General features: G+C 37.6%; 1 protein-coding gene across 3 annotated transcripts in view; it reads left to right on the top strand.

The window, feature by feature from the left end:
- LOC149778440 (histone-lysine N-methyltransferase SMYD3-like) overlaps positions 1-21,069 on the top strand; it is an 84,516-nt gene that overhangs the window by 45,894 nt on the left and 17,553 nt on the right. For all 3 annotated transcript variants that reach the window (XM_089939273.1, XM_089939272.1, XM_089939271.1), the window contains exons 9-11: positions 6,627-6,693; positions 8,148-8,279; positions 14,503-14,680. In XM_089939273.1, the coding sequence (XP_089795399.1) occupies positions 6,627-6,693; positions 8,148-8,279; positions 14,503-14,680 (377 nt within the window). The remainder of the gene's footprint in view (positions 1-6,626; positions 6,694-8,147; positions 8,280-14,502; positions 14,681-21,069) is intronic.

The following is a 21,069-nucleotide window of genomic DNA, read 5'->3' as shown; positions in this document are numbered from 1 at the left end:
TGCACTATACAAACATTGGCCAGAAAATGAGGGAGGAGCTTCAGTCTGTGTGCTCAGAGCTCTGTCACATTTCCATACAGCAAAGTGTTTATGATCAACTAATAGTACAAATAAACAAAAACAAACGGTCTTAAAAATAAGAAACCCCATTCTAGCAGCCGGTGCATTTTGATGCACATGTACAGCCAACAACACTTCATCACTTTATGCCACCTAAAATTGGGCTGATTATTTAAAAATACCTGGAAAGAATATTCATTTGAGAACATAGACAGCTAAGTAAAAAACATAATAGTGTTTACTTAAGTCTATTACTGCTTTGATTACATTCCCTAATCTCATTATCATCAGTAATGTAATCCTTCTGCCTCTGAAATCCAGCCTAATAAAAGTTGAAAATTCATCTTTTCTGTCTATATCATATAGACAAATGTCAGTGACTTTTGTCCATTACCACTCATTGTTATGAGGTGCTAGTATTTAAGCTTTGCTTCTTTATGCAACATTCTGTTCATCTGGGTCTTTTTGTGTGAAATTCAAACCATCCATTCAAAATTTTGGATTTATTTGCACTAATGTTGCTCCAAACACAGGTGGTATACATCATTTTCTGAATTTTAGATATTTTGTGAAATTGATCATTTTCTTTATTTTTATCTTTTTAGACTACGTGGTACAGCATGCTATCGTTGATACATGTTGACTTTCAAGTGTTATTCATGCTGCCTTTCATTCTCATGCTCACTTTATAATAGGTGTTATAATAGGTGTCTCTTACTGTTTCAGAAACATGTCTTGTACATGCAGTAAATGCAAGAAATTCACAGCAAGGGAAGACTAGCATAAGTTTTATCTGGCGCGTATAAAGTGTACCTCCTCTTCCTACTGCAGTAATTGCAGTTTGTGGTCCAGTGATACCTGGTAGACCTTTCTCCAAAAATTAGCAAAAGACAAAGAAAGGGGAAAAGACCAGTATGCATCCAAATACAGAATTGGTTGTGAGTCCTGTGGGAGACGCTACAGGTTCCCCCACCCCCAATCCAAATGAGAAAGATGATGCCTTCCACCACTGTGACATCAGCAGCTTTGGGGAGACCAATGCAGATATGATGCATTTGAAGTTGTATACACTAGCTTTTTAGTAACATAAGTGTTGACTGGTACGGGAGGCAGTGATGAAGTTCTTGACTTCAGACCAAGTTTGACCTCTCTCTCCATCTTTTGCAGACAATATGGGTAAGGTGGTGGATTGTTTCCCTATTTTTAGGCAACCCGATGGGTGTTAATTCTCCTGCAAGTCTGAGATTGGCCTTTGGGCCTGTTAAGACTGGGTGCATGGGATAATTTTTTGATCCATTGAAACATTATGGAATACCATCTTGCCATCAGGAGCCATACAGGCCATCCAGTCAGTCCATTTCTCCCAACCTGGTTTCATTTACTGGGATTATAGTGATAAATCTGTTTAGTGAGATGTATGGTTTCATATATTTATAAGGATGGGAACCTTATGGTAAGATCTGTTCATATAGCCAAGTCGACAGTTACACATGTTGATTGGGATGGGGACAGTAGTCTGTCTAGGTATGTTTCCAGTATGACCTGTCCGGCCTCCACATGTCCAACCAGGTGGATCATCCTCCCAGCTAATCAGCCATCTGCCCAGATGTGACATAGTCACCCAGCAGAGCTGGTTTTTCCTATTTTCACTGCCTATCTACAGGGTATAAGCAGTGGTTTATGTCGGGATCATGGCATTACGTCTTTGGCTTGGGTTATCCTGAAATGGATGCAGATGAGGACCAAGAGGATCTATGCAGTGAGTGTGACAATACTTCTCAGCAAAAACCCTTCTCCAATCTGTCCTTGGAGAGGACATAGTTTAGTTTTAAGGGTGGAGTTGATTAAATACCAGGTGCAGCCATTTCTAGAATTTCTTCCACCCCAACCACCATACATAATTATAAAGTCAAAGTGTTGGCCAGAATAAAACATGAGGATTAGTCTTCTTCCCATCTCTCTCCAGTAAGCAAATCTAAAGGAGACCTAAATGTGTCTGTGACCTGGTGAATGCAAAAGAACTTCTTTTCAACAATTTTTTCATTATAACTCTTGGGATGGGATCAGTTTTTGGAAATAGTTATTGCATTTTCAAATCTAAAGATTTAAAGTCTTGTTGGTAGAGATCTAAGTTAATTTCAAAGCCATACTTGATTCCTTCAGAGTATGCTTCATTAACCCCTCAAAAACTAACATCATTTCTTGAAAAGTAGTCAAAACTTGTGACCTGTTCAAAATATTTCCTTTCATACTTTGATGTCAATAAGCTGGTGGTTTATAACATTTACTTTGTTCATTTCTGAGTGGGGATTAATCTGTCTTCAACGTCCATGCTGAAACTCTTATACAGCTTCACTTATTAACATTAAACTTTCAGAAATGGTGTGTTTATCTGTTTACCATTTTGATAAACAGAGGGCTCATTCTTTTGTTATTTTATGAGAGAGAGATAAAGAGAGAGATGTGATAACATAACCTTTCAAACAATAACACTTTGAGATGACCCCCACAATTCAGTTACATGAAAAATTTACTTGCTTATCCATTGTTCAAAAACTGTGTAAAAGGTGCTTTACTTCCAGGAGAATACATTGCTATTTATTTAAACTCTTTCATCCCATGGGCAACAGCAGTAGATATTATTTTAATATCACATTCAGACACGATGGCAGAGGAGATATCAGACACTGTGGCAGAGGAGATATCAGACACCGTGACAGAGGACATATCAGACACCATGACAGAGGAGATATCAGACAGTAGATATTATTTTAATATCACATTCAGACACCATGGCAGAGGAGATATCAGACACCATGACAGAGGAGATATCAGACACCGTGACAGAGGAGATATCAGACACTGTGGCAGAGGAGATATCAGACAAGATAATGATCAGTCAGATCTACTGGCCAATTCAGATTTGAATAGACCAAAATCCCTCACCCTGTTTCCAAATTGGAATCTGTCCTGGGTCTGAACCTGATTTAACTTGGACAAGTTTGAGTCATTAACCAGGATCTCACTGATATTGTTATTATACAAAATCCTTTTCCTGATAGCTCTTGCTTCAGCATTCAGGGTGAGTGAGGTATATGTCCACTCAGTTGACCCAAATTATCTACAGTTTAGATTGAATGGTTCAGGTGATTCTCATGTTAAAACTAGGCTTCATTGCCAAGAACCGGTTACCAGCAGCGGGCAATGAGACAGTCGTCATATACTCCCTCTTTTCTATAGACAAGTCAAGAGCAGCCATCTTGCATGACCTGTCCATGCACTTAAGCACTACTTGAAGCATACTGAGAAAAGTTATGGCAACCGCAAAAGACTCATTCATCCCATGATGATGGGAATCGGGATATCACCTCTGCAGTCCTCTCTTCTTAGCTTAACTGGGATTAAAGCATGGAACTCTGTACTCTGCCATCTTGGAAGATGAAAGTTGCCCTATCAGGATTTTTGCTCATGAAATTAGAGCTATCTCAGTGAGCCTCATGTTCAAATGTTGACCTTCTTGAGTTTTTATCTCAGGTTTAGCTTTTTTCCAGAGACCAAATCTGAATCTGGTGGGTGTTGTGGCTGCATCCCAGACAACCACCAGACCCAATTAACCCAACATAGCCTGATAACTTCACTAGATACACTTGTGTATTTTGATGGTAAGAAGACTCTAGTAATCATCTTAACCTGCTAGTCTGGTCATGGATCATGTGACCATTGGCTGTGTTGTATTAATCTGGATAATGGGTTATCATTCAAATAGGGGAATCCAGTCTTTATTCCCTAGAATGATCCCTGAGGTAGAGGTAGGATACTGAGCATTTCCACCTCCTGTTACTTATTATCCTAATGTTAATGTGATTGGAGAATGTCTTCAAAGGAGAAAGCAAGTTTTAAAGTAAATTATGTTTCGCTGAGAATACTTACCAGATTACATTTCTTGAAGTCCCTTCCAGCCACACCACTATGTGAGCATCCTCCTTTGCAGTTCACCCAGCTTAAAACTGGTGACACCTAGTGGTGGCAAGGAGAGGTAATGGGCAAAAGTTACTAATTATATCTACATGGTTAGCAAGACTGGATTTGGGAGGTTAGAGGCTTATATTTCTAATGTTAGTATAATTGGGTAAGTAATCTAAGAGAAACATAATTTACTATAAAATTTGTTTTCTCCTTGACTGAGTGGGTGTACCCTTTCAGTTTTCTGAAGAAATACTTCACTTCTCTTTCAAAAATGACTTTGACCAAGTTCTTTGGCTTTTTTCCTTGAGAGTAATCTTGAGTTCTGTAGGTCATGGCTCATGTCATTGCATGCAGAGCTTGCAGTGGATTGGCCAATCCTTTCTGCTGGCTTGACGGTTGGGTTTGGTTTTGGTATTTTTGAAAGCTGATGCACCATGGTGGGCTTTTCATACAGCTCCCAGATTTGGTTCGGTGTTTTCAAAGGCTGAGGTGTCATCATGGGCCTCTTTTGTGCATTCCCTCTTTGTGGGTATGATCAACACCAACTGTAAAGTACAAACCAATTCATACCATATGAGCCATTTTTGTTTTTTTATAATTATTTACTGCAGGTATTTTGCATTTGCAATGTGTAGCTGTGGGATTAAAGTGATTGCTATTTATGAATAGATAGCATCAAACCTCATTTGATCTTAAATTCAAGCACTATTTGCTAGTGCCTAATGAGGCATAGCTGCCTTGGTGTTTAATTGGATCTTAAGTTTTTGTGCCACAGCCTTCTGCCATGTAATAATACATTATTTATATATATATATATATATATATATATATATATATATATATATATATATATATATATATATATATATATATATTACAAGTCCTATGAAAGGAAATTCATAAAAAGACAAAATTTTGATAATAAGAAATTCTTCTCCTATGTTAAGTTTGTCCAAAGTAAACACGGATACAATGTTCTTGATGTATGAAGGCAAATCATCTTCTATTACAAGAGCCACTGGGCAGATGCAGGGTGGAGGGTGTGTGTGTGTGTGTGTGTGATTTTGAATTTTAATGCAGCTTTAAAAAAGTTTCAGTCATATAGCTATGATGTCTGCAGTGTGGCTGTTTATAGTGATGTCTAGCACTGGGGCATCATGCTACAGACATGCAGCATCATGACCCACCTAGTCACAGTAGCCTGACACCAGGCCAACCAGTCCTAACACTAACCTCTTAATAATGAGTGCCAAGCAATGCAGTTCCTTGTACCATTTCTTAATAAGTAATTTTTATGGTTTGTACCTGTGACTTCCTGCATCCAAGGCAGATGCTCTAACCACTTGGACTACCAGTGTGGTCCAGGATGTAGGACCATCATAAAGTTCTAAGAACAAGTATATGGATTTAATACAGGATGGAGGACCATCATAAAGTTCTAAGAACAAGTATATGGAATTAATACAGGATGGAGGACCATCATAAAGTTCTAAGAACAAGTATATGGATTTAATACAGGATGGAGGACCATCATAAAGTTCTAAGAACAAGTATATGGAATTAATACAGGATGGAGGACCATCATAAAGTTCTATGGAATTAATACAGGATGGAGGACCATCATAAAGTTCTAAGAACAAGTATATGGATTTAATACAGGATGGAGGACCATCATAAAGTTCTAAGAACAAGTATATGGAATTAATACAGGATGGAGGACCATCATAAAGTTCTATGGAATTAATACAGGATGGAGGACCATCATAAAGTTCTTAGAACAAGTATATGGAATTAATACAGGATGGAGGACCATCATAAAGTTCTAAGAACAAGTATATGGATTTAATACAGGATGGAGGACCATCATAAAGTTCTAAGAACAAGTATATGGATTTAATACAGGATGGAGGACCATCATAAAGTTCTAAGAACAAGTATATGGAATTAATACAGGATGGAGGACCATCATAAAGTTCTATGGAATTAATACAGGATGGAGGACCATCATAAAGTTCTAAGAACAAGTATATGGATTTAATACTGTTCAAACTAACTTTAAAGTAAAACTGTCTTTTCTTCTTTCAAAATATCACTTGACTAGCTGTTGACCATGAAGTGTCCATGCATACTTTTTCTGATTAATGTTGCCACCATTTCTCAACATGAGATAGGCTATACATGGTGGCTATTAAAACTGGTGGAGGTAGAACACAGAGTAATAGTCAGTATAAACCGCCAGCCTATGGGGAGCTTCAGGCAGTTTTTCTCACATACCCACATTGGCTGAGCCCAAGACTCTAACACGTGTTAACAGAGCTTAGATGGCAGTGATTGGTACAGGTGTGCACTTTAGACCATATGACCACTTGATACCCCTTCTGCTTAATAACTTGCTTTGAGAAAACCACTTAATATGAGAGTGATAAATATGGGAGAGACATTGTAGTTACTTTTATGGTCTGATTGAACATGCATTGGAAGATTGGAATTATGAATCATTTTGGTCCTCAGAGCATGGGGAGATGGATTTAATTTGTGAGTTCCAGGGAGAGCTGTTGAAGTTATTTTTGGATATTCATTTTAATTTTTTTCCTCTTCAGGACAGGCTGATGAAGTCATTTGTGTGTCCAGTGCCCACTTGCACTGGAGCAGTATGCAGGATACAAGGTACCTCATTTCTAGTCTGGTTGTTTCAGAAGACCACCATTCAGTATATAATTTTTCCAGCAGTATTTCATCGGTCACAGTTTAGAAATGTGTTCATTTTGTTCTAAATAAACAAATCTTCAAAAATTAGTGCTACATCAGTCACTTCATGACAAAAAGATTTTGTGCCGATCATCTTAATTATATTTTCCAGCAGTTAACAATATTTTTTTCTCACCGTTTTATTAATACTTTTGCAGATTTAACTTGACCATATTCTAGTATAATTTATTGAAGGAAAGCCATTGTAAATTATATTTTGAACAAATTCCATTATTAAGATAATGGGCAAATTACAGTACACATCGCCTCACTGTTTTATTACATTTTGATGCATTTAATACTTGTGGCATGATGATAACCAAGATTTATAGTTAGGTCAGCATATTTATGTATTAAATTTTGTGTCAATATTAAAGTACCAAATTTGCCTCCCTTTGCAAACATTTGGATTACCAGATGTACTCGCATGTACAACAACCATTTTTTACTGAAAATTTGATTCATGCAAAGTAGGGGTCTTCTTATTAGCACTACATTAAAAAAAATTGATAATATTGGAAACTTTAGCTGTTTGCAGTACACAAAAATACTGTGAGTTCAAATAATTTTACATTTTTATATCACTGTTCCCATTCAGAAATGTGTATTTGGTATGCGATGTGTTTATCCCTTTTCATGATGATGTGTTCATTACACAATAGTTGTATCAGCAGTTATCTGGATTTTAATCATTTGAAAATATTACAGGTAAATTAAATACTCCTAACTGCAAAGGAAAGTGTCTGTCAATGTTGTGTACTATTTCTTTAATTTTTATGCAAGTCCTGACAACTTGTATTTATATTAATATTTGTATATTGCTGTTTAAACACTGTGTTTGATGTAATTAAACTTTTGATTTAATTTGTATTTTCCTTTTTCATAAGTTAGAATTTTAATTCCTAACTGATACTTCCTCAAGTTTTATGCCAGTGCACATAACTGGATAAGCCCATGATATATTAAGGCAGCACTTGCTGATTTTCATTTTGACAATCCTTTTGATCGATCCACAAAAATAGTACATGTATTTGTTAAGTGCCAAGTACGGTTCTACATCTTGCAGTGAATGTTTGACCTTGATCTCATTTAGCATGTAAAGGCAGTGCCTATTTATTTTCTTAAATGACAACCCTTTGATCAAGCTGTGAGTTTGATACTTGCTCAGTACAAGTAACAGAAGGTGATTATTTGAATTCCTTGTGATCTTGCTGTACAATTGATGCGTGTTCAGTTGCAGCCTTTAGTAGATTTTACAGAACAATCAACATATAACTTAAAGAACCCAAGTTTGGTCTCCACATAAACACCTGTATTATTTATATGAGTGAAGTATATATATCTTCACATAATTTTAATTTACTTTTATTCAGTGGGAGAGTTACTGCCCTGTGGGTCTTGTGGAATGAATAGCTATGAGGAATCCTACAGGAGAAAAGTGGAAGATACATTTCGTCACCTGACTCAGGATCTCCAACAGATTGAACAGGCTAAGAAAGCAAAAGGTTTAACTATTTGTAGATACTACAGGCAACATTTAATTATCATCTCCTTTTCTTTGTCCTTAATACTGTCAGTGTTACATGTTCTATTGTCATTATATCTGTGTATTTTCTTGTAAGCCTGAGAAACTCAGACAAAATTTGTAGAAATTTCCTCTTAACTGAAAAGGCTTGTGGAGATATGACAGTTATCTCTCAGAAATCTGTGATTGAAAGGTATCACTTAAATTATGATGGAGATTTAATTTGCTATATTTTTAACATTGCCTTGTTTCTTCTTAAGATGGATTTCAGCATGATGAATAGTAGGAGTCTTTCCATTTACTTGCAAATCTAGCCCTCTGAAGTGAGTAAATATGTTAACAACATCTTGTGACTTATTATAGCATAAAACTGCTAAAATATTGTTTTCTCGCCAAGGCAGATGTCAGATGACAGTGTCTCCACTTGAATAGAGGGATTGACACCAAGTCTGTCATTTAACAGTGTCTGTTTACTTTGTTGTATGCTCATTCAGAGGCCATGCAAATTAATGTCTGTTTTATGCTGTTTCTCAAGTCTGAAGTATACTCCATCTATTGTCTCAATGAATACATTTTGCACACGTATGGAACCATCTTGATTCTCTATCCTAATGAGCAATAGTACTTACACTCCATCTCAGCACTACTGTGCCTTTCATTTGACCATTTCGTTTTATTATGAACTATATAGCAACATAATTTCTTTTTCAAACTGTCAGTTGTGCTTGTTCTATTTCAGTCAATGACCTGTTGTATCTTTAAAGTAGATGATCATTTATTAGACTGTGCCAGTGGCATAAGTGGTTATAGTGTCTGCCTTAGATGTAGGAGTTTGTGGGTTCAAACCCTGGCCTAGTACTAGCCGCTGCCTAGCTTGGTGATCAGCATTAAGAGGTTAGTATTAGGACTGGGTGGGACTTGATGCTACATGTCTGCAGCATGACGCCCCAATGCTAGACATCACTATCAAATTGTACACTGCAGACATTGTAGTGATGTAACTCAAATTGATACAACTACAATAAAATTCCAAAAACACAAACTGATCATTTATTTTTAGAATTGAGGTAATTTTCTTTAATTTTCTTTAAATTTTATACCATTTCTTAGCATCCATTTCACTGTGACCCTAAGGAACACTTGACTAATTTTGCTTATATTTGTTTATATTTTCCATGGTTTTGTTTTCTCTAATTATTGGTAACAGTGGGCAGGATTTGGTGTGTAACTTGAAAGAAGTTTAATCTGTCAGTAGATAATCACCCACATAAACTGTATGAGGTGCAAGTCAGACCATACTTGTGAAATTTGGTCAGAGTTCAGTTGTGTGATGTATTTAGCAAAGCAGTTATTCTCAGACAGTGGGAGAGCTTGAAAACAGTCTGGCATAGATACTGATGCTGAAGCCATCTTGGTTGCAAACTTTCTGATTTCACAGTCACTCAAGGATGAGAAGTTGTTGATGAAGATGAAGGCCCATAAATCTTTCCCCTTGGTCTCTCCACACAATTCTACTCTCCTGTTTGCCCACATTTCCAGTACTCTCTTCCCATCATACCAACCCTAGACAGATTCCTGTACCATTAACACATATCATGTTGACCAGCTCTGGAGAATTCCATACTGCATGGACACTCAATACTCATTATCCTGAACTATTCCTAGATTACTAGTACAAGACTTTGAGACAGCCCTGTACCTCATCCTCTCCATTTGTGGTATAATCATGACTTACGCCCAGCATATCTGTCACAGGGTATGGTTGTTCACCTTCCCAGCATAGCCAGTCCAAAACCCATGAACCTGGCCACTTTGATTCCAGCTCTAGCTTTGCCATGGACATACATCACAACTGGCACTAGATTTGGTGATAAACCTTGCCATGTTAGCCAGTAGTAGATCAATAAAGTCCATATGGAGTAGCCATTCCTCTGATCCTGGCTCAGTTGACACCATGGCTCATGCACAGACTGTGTTATAGCAATTTCTCATTTCCAGACACATGGTACCTGTTTTGAACTATCAACAATACTCAGAACAACAGGTCAGCTCTCTGCCTAGTTTATCATTATCCAAAACCTGCTTTCCCCATTCATTTCTTGGTACCATCATAACAGACTTCTCTTTTGTCACACTTATTGACATTGAAGACAGATGATTGCAAGCTTCTTCTCTACTCAATCTGAGGATGTCCAAGGAAGACACAACATTCCATGCCTCCACAGAAGTAGCCTTGTGGCTACTGCCTGCAGAGTTCTTCTGGCTACTGCCTGCAGAGTTCTCTCTTCCTCTTACATTTGTATTGATGTCCTCCTTTATCAATCCTGCACTTGTTGATATTTTTTTACCAAAAACAACAGCCTTAGTTCAAACTATTGCCAGTCTGGTCATGTCTCTGACACATACATCATTATGAGACCGCTATGAAACCCAAATATCAACAGGTCTTTTTTCTCTTGTTGACATCTCCTGGCCAACTTCACCCTGGTCTTTTACAAAACTTAACAGACTTCCATTTCTTGGCTTCAACTGTTAATAGAGACACTGTAGGGCTGGGCACATTGAAAACATCTTTCAAGCACATACACCAGAAACTTTTACAAATACATAACAACTAGTTTGCAAGGTCATAGCTTTTGGTTCCATGCCTGATCTGGTCTCCATGGCAATCATTCAACAAAATGAAGTCATGATTCTTCCTTTTTCAGTATCTTGGTATCATGGTTGATGGAACACTTCAGCATTTCACAAGGTTGATAGAACACTTCAACATTTCACAGCTCTGCTCTGAGGACAAATGAGTCTTACAAGTCACCTCAAGGGGCCTTCAGATTTTGTTCTTTGACCCTGCTCCATGATCATGTTTGTCAGTTACCATAGACATGAAAGCAGTAGGAAAAGTGAGCAGAAATCACTTGCCAGGATTTTATTTCAGACTCTTCTAAGTCATCAAGATCAGTGGATAGTTCCAACTGGTAACCAGCTTCAGTTTTGTGATCAACACATATGGTTATCAAAGTTCATGATTGAATCCTGAGGTTGATCCTTGGCATTATTCAAGTGGGAGTCTTCGCTGTCAGCCTAGACTGCCATGTTCCCTTTCACAGGTCTTCCTGGAAAATTATTGTGGTTTGTTTTCAAGGACACCAGTTCACGGCTCTCTCTTTTAGTCTGAATCTCAGTCCATGGGTGTTGTTCAAAGTCACGGACCAGGTCATGTCCACAAGGTGAGAAACCTTTGTGCAAAGAAATGAAATTCCTTCTTTCTGTCTTGCTTTGTGTAAAATTTCCTTTCATATTAGATAGAACAAATAAAATCTATATTCATAAGGGCAAAGTTCAAAATTTAAGTTTGCCTCCATCAGGAAATTACTTGAAGATCATCTTTGTGAAGTCTTCATTCTATTCAGATTGTTAAGTTTCAGCTTGAGATTTTTTTTTCGTCTCTTGAGTTTCTCAATGTAACTGCAGATATCTTTCTTGGGTGACTGCTTGTTTATTAGATCCCTGCAGATGATTTTTATATTTCAGTGGTTGTTGAAAGTTTTCCAGGTGGATCAGAGTTTCAGAATATGCATAGGCTCCTTTTTAGCAACTGATGAACCTCACATTTCTTACAGCAGGCATTCTGCTTCAGGATCAGCTACTGGAAATTATGATTTGTAGGGATGCCTGTATGACTGGCTGTGGTGTCATTCTCTTGCCTTCTTTTGAATCATTGTTGGAGCTTTGCCTATTTAAGTGCAATCTATGTACGTTATCCCTCTGAAAATGAAAGCTCTAGTAAATGCCTTTTGAATGTGGCAGGAGACTGTAAAGGTTGCTCTAATTCTTTCTGAATGCTCTGCTGTTGTCAATTATTTCTGAGTGCAAAGAAAAACCAGATTTTAAAATCTCTGCTTTCTTGTTTGGAATTTTCTCAAAATGTCATAACAACTCTTCATTCAAGTCTGCCATATCCTAGACAAGGTCTGATGGACTCACTTTCCAGATGAATCAACCAATTCATTCTTCAGGCCGCAGTTGAATGTTGCACCTATGTGGTTAAACTGTAGTGGATCTCTTTGTGACAAGATGGAACACCAGGTTCCAACCTTTCTCTTTTCAAACTATTTCTTTGCTTAATGACTTCCTGTATTTTCACTAAGGCTTTTTCATTCATGGATTATACAGACAGGCAATAATGAATGAACCCAGGATCATATGAATTTATAATGCATACTCAGCTTATTAGGTCAGGACAGTTGCTACCAGCCTGACATTATGCAAGCTCTGGGCTGGGGATTGATTATGTCATTCCCCAAATTCTGTATCAGTTTGACCGTTTAGGGTTTATAACAGCAGCTCAATAGACTACCTTCTCAGATCCATCAGCAGCATCATCACAATTTGGATTATTCTACTTCCATTGGATATTTGGGAGCAAAAGATATTTCCATTGGATATTGGTAGGAAAAGATACTTCCATTGGATATTTGGGAGCAAAAAATATTTCTTCTTAAGACAGTGACTTTTCATCAGTGTGTGCTATCCCTTGTCCACATTTCAGGTGTGAGACCTGAAGTTTTGCTAATTTGTTAGGAGACTGCATGTAGGGCCAATTCTTTGGAGCCATGGTTAATTGTACTGGACTTGTGACCAAAGGGATGTGGGTTCAAATTCTACAGTTGGATGAGCTTGGGTTGGTTACCAATGGGGTGTGTCCATGGGCAGTATACTTTACTCCAATTGCCTTGACACTAAACAACCTACTTGTGTTGCTGTTCTGTAAGGAACCAAACCAAATAAAAACCAGGGCCAGTTCCCAGGGTTATAGGGATTTAACTCCTTTCACGTCTTACCTGTTCTTCTAATGTATTCAGATTAGGTAGTATATTTGAAGATGAAACCAGTTTTGGAAGTAACATATATTTATTTGATAATAGTTATGCAGTCGTAACATGGGCACTCCCTCCCAATCCTACCTAGAAATTACATCCTGGAAGACAATGCACTTTTTCTCCAGTAGTAAGGGAAAAAAGCAGACAGTGTTTAATCTGAAAACAAGTTGGAAGATGGTGTTGGTATCTTTTTACAGTTTGGGATGGCTGGATTTGTGAGGTTGTTGGCAGATTCCTAAATGTATTATGATTAGGTAAGTATTTTTGAAGATAAATATTTTTCTTCAGAAATTGGTCTCAACATTTTTCACAGTTACTTTAGACAAAATCTACATTGTGTTTGAAAAGTTTCAAGCCTGCATCTTTCGATAGTGATTTCAGATTATAGAAAACTTAAAACATAACAAATTCTAGGTAACAAGTTATTTGGCTCTCATTACTATATATATATAAAGTTTGCGAAACTGAAATTTCTCTTGCAGGTTTTATCTTATTGTTGTCATTTCTCACTGTATATGAAGAGTATTTATTATTTTGATACCCTGTGTGTTAGTAATTGTATTTGAACATATATCTTAATAAGTTTCCTCAGTGGACAGGTTTGACCAGATTTGTAGGCAATTATGTAGACCGCTTATGAAAGTGGTCCTATTTAAAAAAAAAAAAAGACCAAGAATTATTCCAGATAGATATGTTTGAAGCCATTTTTATTATATATAATGAAATGAATTATGGAGCCTTCTTCAATATTTGTACATTCATTTGTGCATCCATTGTGGATTGGAAAAGGTTGTATATGTTAAACATTTGTAGTAATTAATGATGTTTGAGTAGAAAGGTCTTCATTTGATTATCAGGTTTGATAAAGGAAAAAATGTCTGGAATAACAATTATAAACTACTACTACTGTGTACATGCTGGTTGTTTGGTTTTTAGCAGCACTTTCAACACCTTATTGTCTGCATGATGCTGAAGAAATGAGAACCAATTGCTTGTCCAAAGGACACACCCAGGTAGATGTCCTGGGCTGGTCTATGCAGGTATTGAACCTGCATCCCTTGAATAATGTCTTATGCTCTACTAACTAGCTTTGTGCATGGACATGTTCAAATAAAAATTAAACCTCCAGAACCATCTAGTATCATAACCAGTGACCTTCACCATATGTAACTTGCATTCCATCTAGTGTCATAACCAGTGACCTTCACCATATGTAACTTGCATTCCATCTAGTATCATAACCAGTGACCTTCACCATGTGTAACTTGCATTCCATCTAGTATCATAACCTGTAACCTTCACCATATTTAACTTGCATTCCAGATCTAGACAAAGTGCTGTCTCTGTGCCAGAAGTGCTTAAATCCAGACACGGTCTCAGTGCTACACTCAAACAACCTACTTCACGTCCAGGCTCTGGACAGAGGCTTGGACGTGGCCATAGATTTGGGACTGTGGGAACAGGCCCTTAATTATGGTCTACAGCTCATCCCACTATATATGTGAGTTTCAGAGTTCAGAATTCTCTTTATTTTGTGAGCAGAAAGATCAGGTCTCCTTTGTGATATTCAGTGGTATAAAAAATTTATTGAATATGGCATAGCAGGTTGAAGCACTGCGTATCATAATGCTTTGATTAATGTGTGTCTAACCTTGTGATTATATTTCATTCATTCCTCAACTGATACTTAAGAATTATGTAATAGTGAGTGCAGCAACACTACACATGCATCATGAATATTAATTATGAATTGAAAGTAAGTGTATGCCCTAAAAAACAAATTGAATAGAAAGAATATTATGAAGTTTTCAAAATACTTAGGGTAGTTCCATTTAAAAATACATGGTACCCAGGGAAGGTAGGGCTGTTCCATTTAAAATACATGGTACCCATTGAAGGTAGGGCTGTTTCATTTACAAATACAGTGCGACCCTGCTATAGCGCCCACTGTTATAATGCAAATTCGGATATAACACGGTTGTGACGTGGCTCCTGAAATTTTATATACACCCATTTTTCTCGCGCAAAAAAAAATCTTTCTGCAAACTACGCAAAAAAAACCTAAAACGTTTATTATCATTTTGGGGAAGAGATCGCGCATGAATAATACAAGACGATTGTGGAGTGGCTCCTGGAATTTTATAAGTATTTTTCTCGTACACAAAAAAAAATCTTAAAAGTACGAAAAATAAAGTGTAAAATGTTTATTCTAGTAACACATAGGGCTTTGCCAGTATTGCAAACTGCATTTTTCTAATTGGCAGCAAAATATAACATCTGGCGATTTTATTTTTATTGTTGGCTGTTTAAACTTGTATATACAGCCTTTGGTTTAGAGTGGAGAAATTCAGAGGCCCCATGAAAGGAATTTGCAAACCTGATATAAAATGCACTGAAATTTATCTGTTGTTACATAAACAATATCTTTGTTCATATTGAAAAGCCATCTTAACAGTGCATTGTTATATCATAATCCGCTTATGTTGACATCGAGCTTGAGTACTCTATGTTGTGAGAGATTCGCTTTCTTTTGTTGTTGACATGTTCTGTACTAATCCTTGTCATCAGACCAGAACACCTGCATTTCTATCATCCGTTGACCTTTTGTTAAACTGAGTGGAAGGCAGCATCACTCCGCAACCACAAATGTAAAAAAAAAGACTTGTTGGTTTATTCAATAGGCAGGGAGGAACTGTAACTATGATCAACCAAAAGATGGCCAATTCTTTTTTCAAAAATGTACCCGGATAAAATAGTTTGCTGAAATTTCAAAGAAAACATTACCTTTGAAGCACCGACTGTTATGAAAACGTACTAAGCAAATGGAAAAAAATCAGTCTAAATAATGCCATACAATTATTTGATGTTGCCGCCACAATAAGAAACAGGCATTTGTTTGGTTCTCTAAAGCTGGCCTTTAGCGGTGACTTCAATAGCTCAAGTTATTTCATCAAGGAAAGCTGACTACAATCCTCAATAAAAACGAAGAATGTTTCTTCAAAGAAGTCAGTACCAAACTTAAATAAAGTAGTGGAATCTGATGGATTTTTGCATTTTCAGCGTGAGTGGAACACGTTTACTGTGCCATGAAAGTTTCCTTTTGCAGGGAAAAAGTTTGTGCTTACGAATGCTACCAACAGCGGCTTAAAGCACAAACTTACTTTTACCGACTTGGGACGTACTGAAAAGTAAATGTGCTTCATCATTCGCTATGTGAATGTGCTATGTTTATCCACTGAATTCAGACCTATATGACCTGTGACAAAATTATTGAATATTTTAAATCTTGTGGATTTTTTCGATGGGATTACTTGTATTGTGGATCCAATGTATGTGATGAAATTCGCGGGTGAATACACAGTGTTGATACTCTATTCATGCTATACATAAGACATGTATATATAAACAGTATACACGTATATGTACCAATCCATGGTTCTCTAAATAAAATAAAATAGTATATATGCCTTATCTGTTTTCACTACAGGTGTATTTCCCATTTAATATGCATCGATTTAAGATGGTAACTGTGCCAATGAAGCATGTATTTTACCGCCTGTATTTATTACCCACCACCCACCCCCCGCAAATTTGTTGGGGTACATGCATCATTTTCTTCAGCTAACTGATCTGGTTGCTTATAACACGATTCTGTCTATAACACGGTCAGGTTCTATGGCTCCCAACTACTTTGTTATTGCGGGGTCACACTGTACATGGTACATAAGGAAGGTAGGGCTGTTCCATTTAAAAATACATGGTTCCCAGGGAAGGTAGGGCTGTTCCATTTAAAAATACATGGTACCCAGGGAAGGTATTTTTTTTGAAAATATATGCTTCCCGGGTACTTTGATTTCACAGAGTTTATATTAAAATGAGAAGAAAATTCTAAATTGCATCTATAGGAGAGTACCCCACATTAAAAGTGCCTGCCATGGGTCCCATATATGTTTTCATGGAACATCCCATAGTCAAAACTATCCACTACTTTGACAACACATTTGAGTCTTCCTTTCATATTTAGAAAATCACCTATAATGAGCATTGTATATGTTTTAACTTGCTGCTGTATCACCTCTGCACACACAACTCTATGATTTGTTTGTGTGAAAGAAAATTTAGAAACTTGCTTATGCATGTGATCAATCAGGCCAATCAGATATATACTTGTCTGCCTGTGTTTGTGTGCAAGAAGCTGGAAATGGACACTGCCACTATATTAGCAAACTGTCTTGTGCTTGTAAAGATATATCATAAAATAATGATGGCATAAGCATAATGTTCATTAGAATGCTTAGAATTATTATTTTTGCCCTGCTTGTAAAAAATTTGACATGGGTAGCACTTTTATACTTGTAGCAGTCATGACCATGTTAAGATCTCTAATAAATTGTTTGAATGTTGCATGTAACAATTATATAAGTGACACCATTCAGCTGAAACTATGTGTAATATTTGTAGCCAGATATGCTAGGTCTTATATCTTACCAGCAGAAGCGAAACACTGTCATCATTATAATGTCCTTCACAACTGAGACACTCTTCCCATATGTAAACAAAAATTAGTATTGTCATTAAATATGTAAGCCAGTTATTATACCTTAGGAGAACTACTACTACCTTGCAAATTCAGCCCACCCAGATAGCTCAAAGAAGGTAGAAGTTATCTGCCCACCTAGGTGGCACTTGTGCAGAGTGATCTCTCCTTGGTATGGGAATTGGTTGCAAATCCCTTGCATATCCCAGTTGCTACTTCCGTATTCTAAGGTGCATGCTTTCATCACAAGAAAAGATCTTGCAAAAGCCAGAATCTACTTTGAAGATATACCATTACAAGTTGGAGGAGATTTTCACTTCTAAGGAACGCGTACTCCATCTATACTCACAGCTTTCTCTCTTCCTATGCCGACAAAGTTCTGCCTTTAAAAATTTCTAACACTTTGTCATCATCAAACATTTAGGTACATGCGCAGGTACCTATGCAGCTTCACATAAATTCAGGCTATAATTATTTTTGTGTGCATGTAAGTCTCTAGTGCTTATAGAAGACTCTTAATATATGTGTAATTCCACTATGAATGGGTACATACAAGTGAGTTTTCTATACCAGTACATTCATAGCATCTGAGCATCAAGCTTCAGTGGTTTTTACCTGTTCAGACCTTCACTGAGTCTTCCTGTTTGTTGTATTATAATTTTATTATACCTTTATTCTCCATGCTTTATTGTCATCTGCTTTCACTAATTTCCGTGTAAATTATTATATGATACATCTCTGCACTGACTGTGTGTTAAAAAAAGTAAAGTGCAGAGCTACACGGGTTTATATGTTCTGCTCTATTTGTCCATGCTTTATTGTCGTCTGCTTTCACTAATTTCTGTGTAAATTATTATATGATACATCTCTGCACCGATTCTATGTTATAAAAAAGTCAAGTGCAGAGCTACACAGGTTTATATGTTCTGCTATATTTGTCCATGCTTTATTGTCGTCTGCTTTCACTAATTTCTCTGTAAATTATATGATACATCTCTGCACTGACTGTGTGTTAAAAAAAGTCAAGTGCAGGGCTTCAGAGGTTTACATGTTCTGCTCTATTTGTCTTACAGATTAGATCATGGGTAAGTCACAGAATTGTGCAGCTAAGGAATATGATATCATAAGTCTAGAGGCTGATGTGTACTCAGTGCTGAAAATTCTGATGGAAAAGGGAGATCTACACGGTCAGAGACAGCCCTGGCACCTCCACAGGACTCATCTTTATTAGTGATACTTATGGCCCTTGCCACCTCAGGGTTTGACTGTGTTGCAGAACAGCAAGGAAAAGAGCCAAGCAAGCAGCCAAAAGTATCATCTTGCACAGCAGACAAATTGACTGGTTATGTGGATTGAACATCCTGTAACCTGTTTCAACATAATGAATTGCACAGCATCATTCCCCACAAAGATGACCTACTTCCATTATGACTGGACTATGCCATATACAACAGATCATAAGGGGCCACGACCATTACATATACATGATAGGTCCACCAGACGATAATCTGTCTTCCAGCATGTAGAACCTAGTCTATACAGGCAGTTATGTAGACCAGTCTAGTCTGCATACTGCATCAAGACACTCAGTCATGATGCCAACCATAGTGTCTCAAATTCCAACAGATGTTGCTTTGCAGTTTTCTCTGTCCTTTAGCACTAGAGAGGACTCTTTAATCAATGACTGCCTGGAAGTCACAGTATCAAATTCAGGGTGCCCTTCGAGTTTACTGAGTGGCAGACCTCAACATTCTTCACCAGCTAATTCTTAGACAAAACAAGATGCAGACTCACCTCTTGATAGAAACAAAGATGACTATGCTTAGTCGCAAGTTCCTTCGTTGCTCTAGGCAATATGGTGTCATGGGAAGATTCAGTCTTCAGAGCTTCAATTGAATAAGTTTTCTGCCTTTTACCTCCGGAGTTCTGCCCTCCTCCCACTCCATCAGCTACCTTGACCAGAACTCCATCATACATCAATATTATGACAAAAAAGGAAGAATCCAGCATCATATTACTTACGCAATCAGGTAGAATTACAGACATTTTGAACATCAGATGTCAATTGCAAGATTCAAGCATTAACCAACTACTTTTCTCACAAAAGCACCTACCATCAAACTTTCGTTGGTCATCTACCACTCACCATTATTTCATTTGGATACCCCCAGCAGTTGACCATAATAACACAGCTGTGGGGATCACAAAGCCATATTCTACACATATGGACCAGATGGCATTTAATGATACTGAGCAGTTAGTATGCAATATTGTAGTGGTGGGCTCTGTGTTGGACTTATTATCCATGGATGCCTTCCAACAGGTGGAAGAGAGCATTTCTTCTTCCAACCCTAATTCCACAGGACATTCATGGGAGTTAGTCTTCAGAATGGCCAGAGTATTGTTGTTTTAGGGTTTAACGCCATTTTTCAGCACAAGATAGGCTATAATTGTTGACCAGTATAAATAGTGGGGGAAAGCCCTGGAAAGAACCACCAACCCACAAGAAGCTTCTGGCAGGCTTTCTCACATACCCACATTGGCCGAACCTGCGACTCGAACCCACACAGACAGAGGTGAGATGGCAACAGTCTGTACTAGTGAGCACTTTAGGCCACTTGGCCCCCTACCACAGTATTAAATAGAGCTGCTCAACACACCTCTGCCAGTGCTGTTACAGCAGCTTCAAGTTTACAACTGGTAGAATGAGACTCAGTGCTCTTTTCCTACACCTTCCTTAAGGATCATCATAAGGCCAAGCTACAATCACAGCCTTTATCTTCTAATTTACTTTTTAACAGCCAGATCAAGAAATCCACCAACAAGCCACCACAGAGACCAATTTCCCTCCGCCACAATCAGACCATCAATACAGGGACTGTCTGGGAAATCAACAAAAGGAAACAAGGGACCCACCCTGAACAAACCTCTGAGAAGCCATCTTAGTAAAGTTCCACCCATCGAAGACCACAGTTCTTTTGAATGAAAGTGGATAAAAGACATGGAATGATGACTTTGTGCCAATGTTTCTCTACATGACCGCCTTCATCAGCTACAAAAAATTACATCAATTCCACTCCATCCTTAGCACAGGTCTGGATGGGATTAAGTCTTCAATTCTTTGCTGCAGAATGGGACAAGATTTGCCACAATGATCAGTGGACTTGACAAGTGGTTTCCAACGGACTTTGCATCACTTCCTCCATACACTTCCTCCTCCATCCCAACAGCTACAAACATCCGAACAGACCCATTTAAAGTCACCATCTTGCAGCAAGAAAAGAAACAAATTTCTCCAGAAACTTGCAGTAGAAATCATTTGAAATATAAATTCTCTTGGGTTTTATTCCAGA

This window comes from Sinohyriopsis cumingii, chromosome 17 (genome assembly GCF_028554795.1).
Source record: "Sinohyriopsis cumingii isolate HCF-2022 chromosome 17, ASM2855479v2, whole genome shotgun sequence".
Classification (NCBI taxonomy): Eukaryota; Metazoa; Mollusca; class Bivalvia; order Unionida; family Unionidae; genus Sinohyriopsis; species Sinohyriopsis cumingii.
Note: the sequence above shows the minus strand (reverse complement) of the source record. Positions and strands in the feature narration are given on the sequence as shown.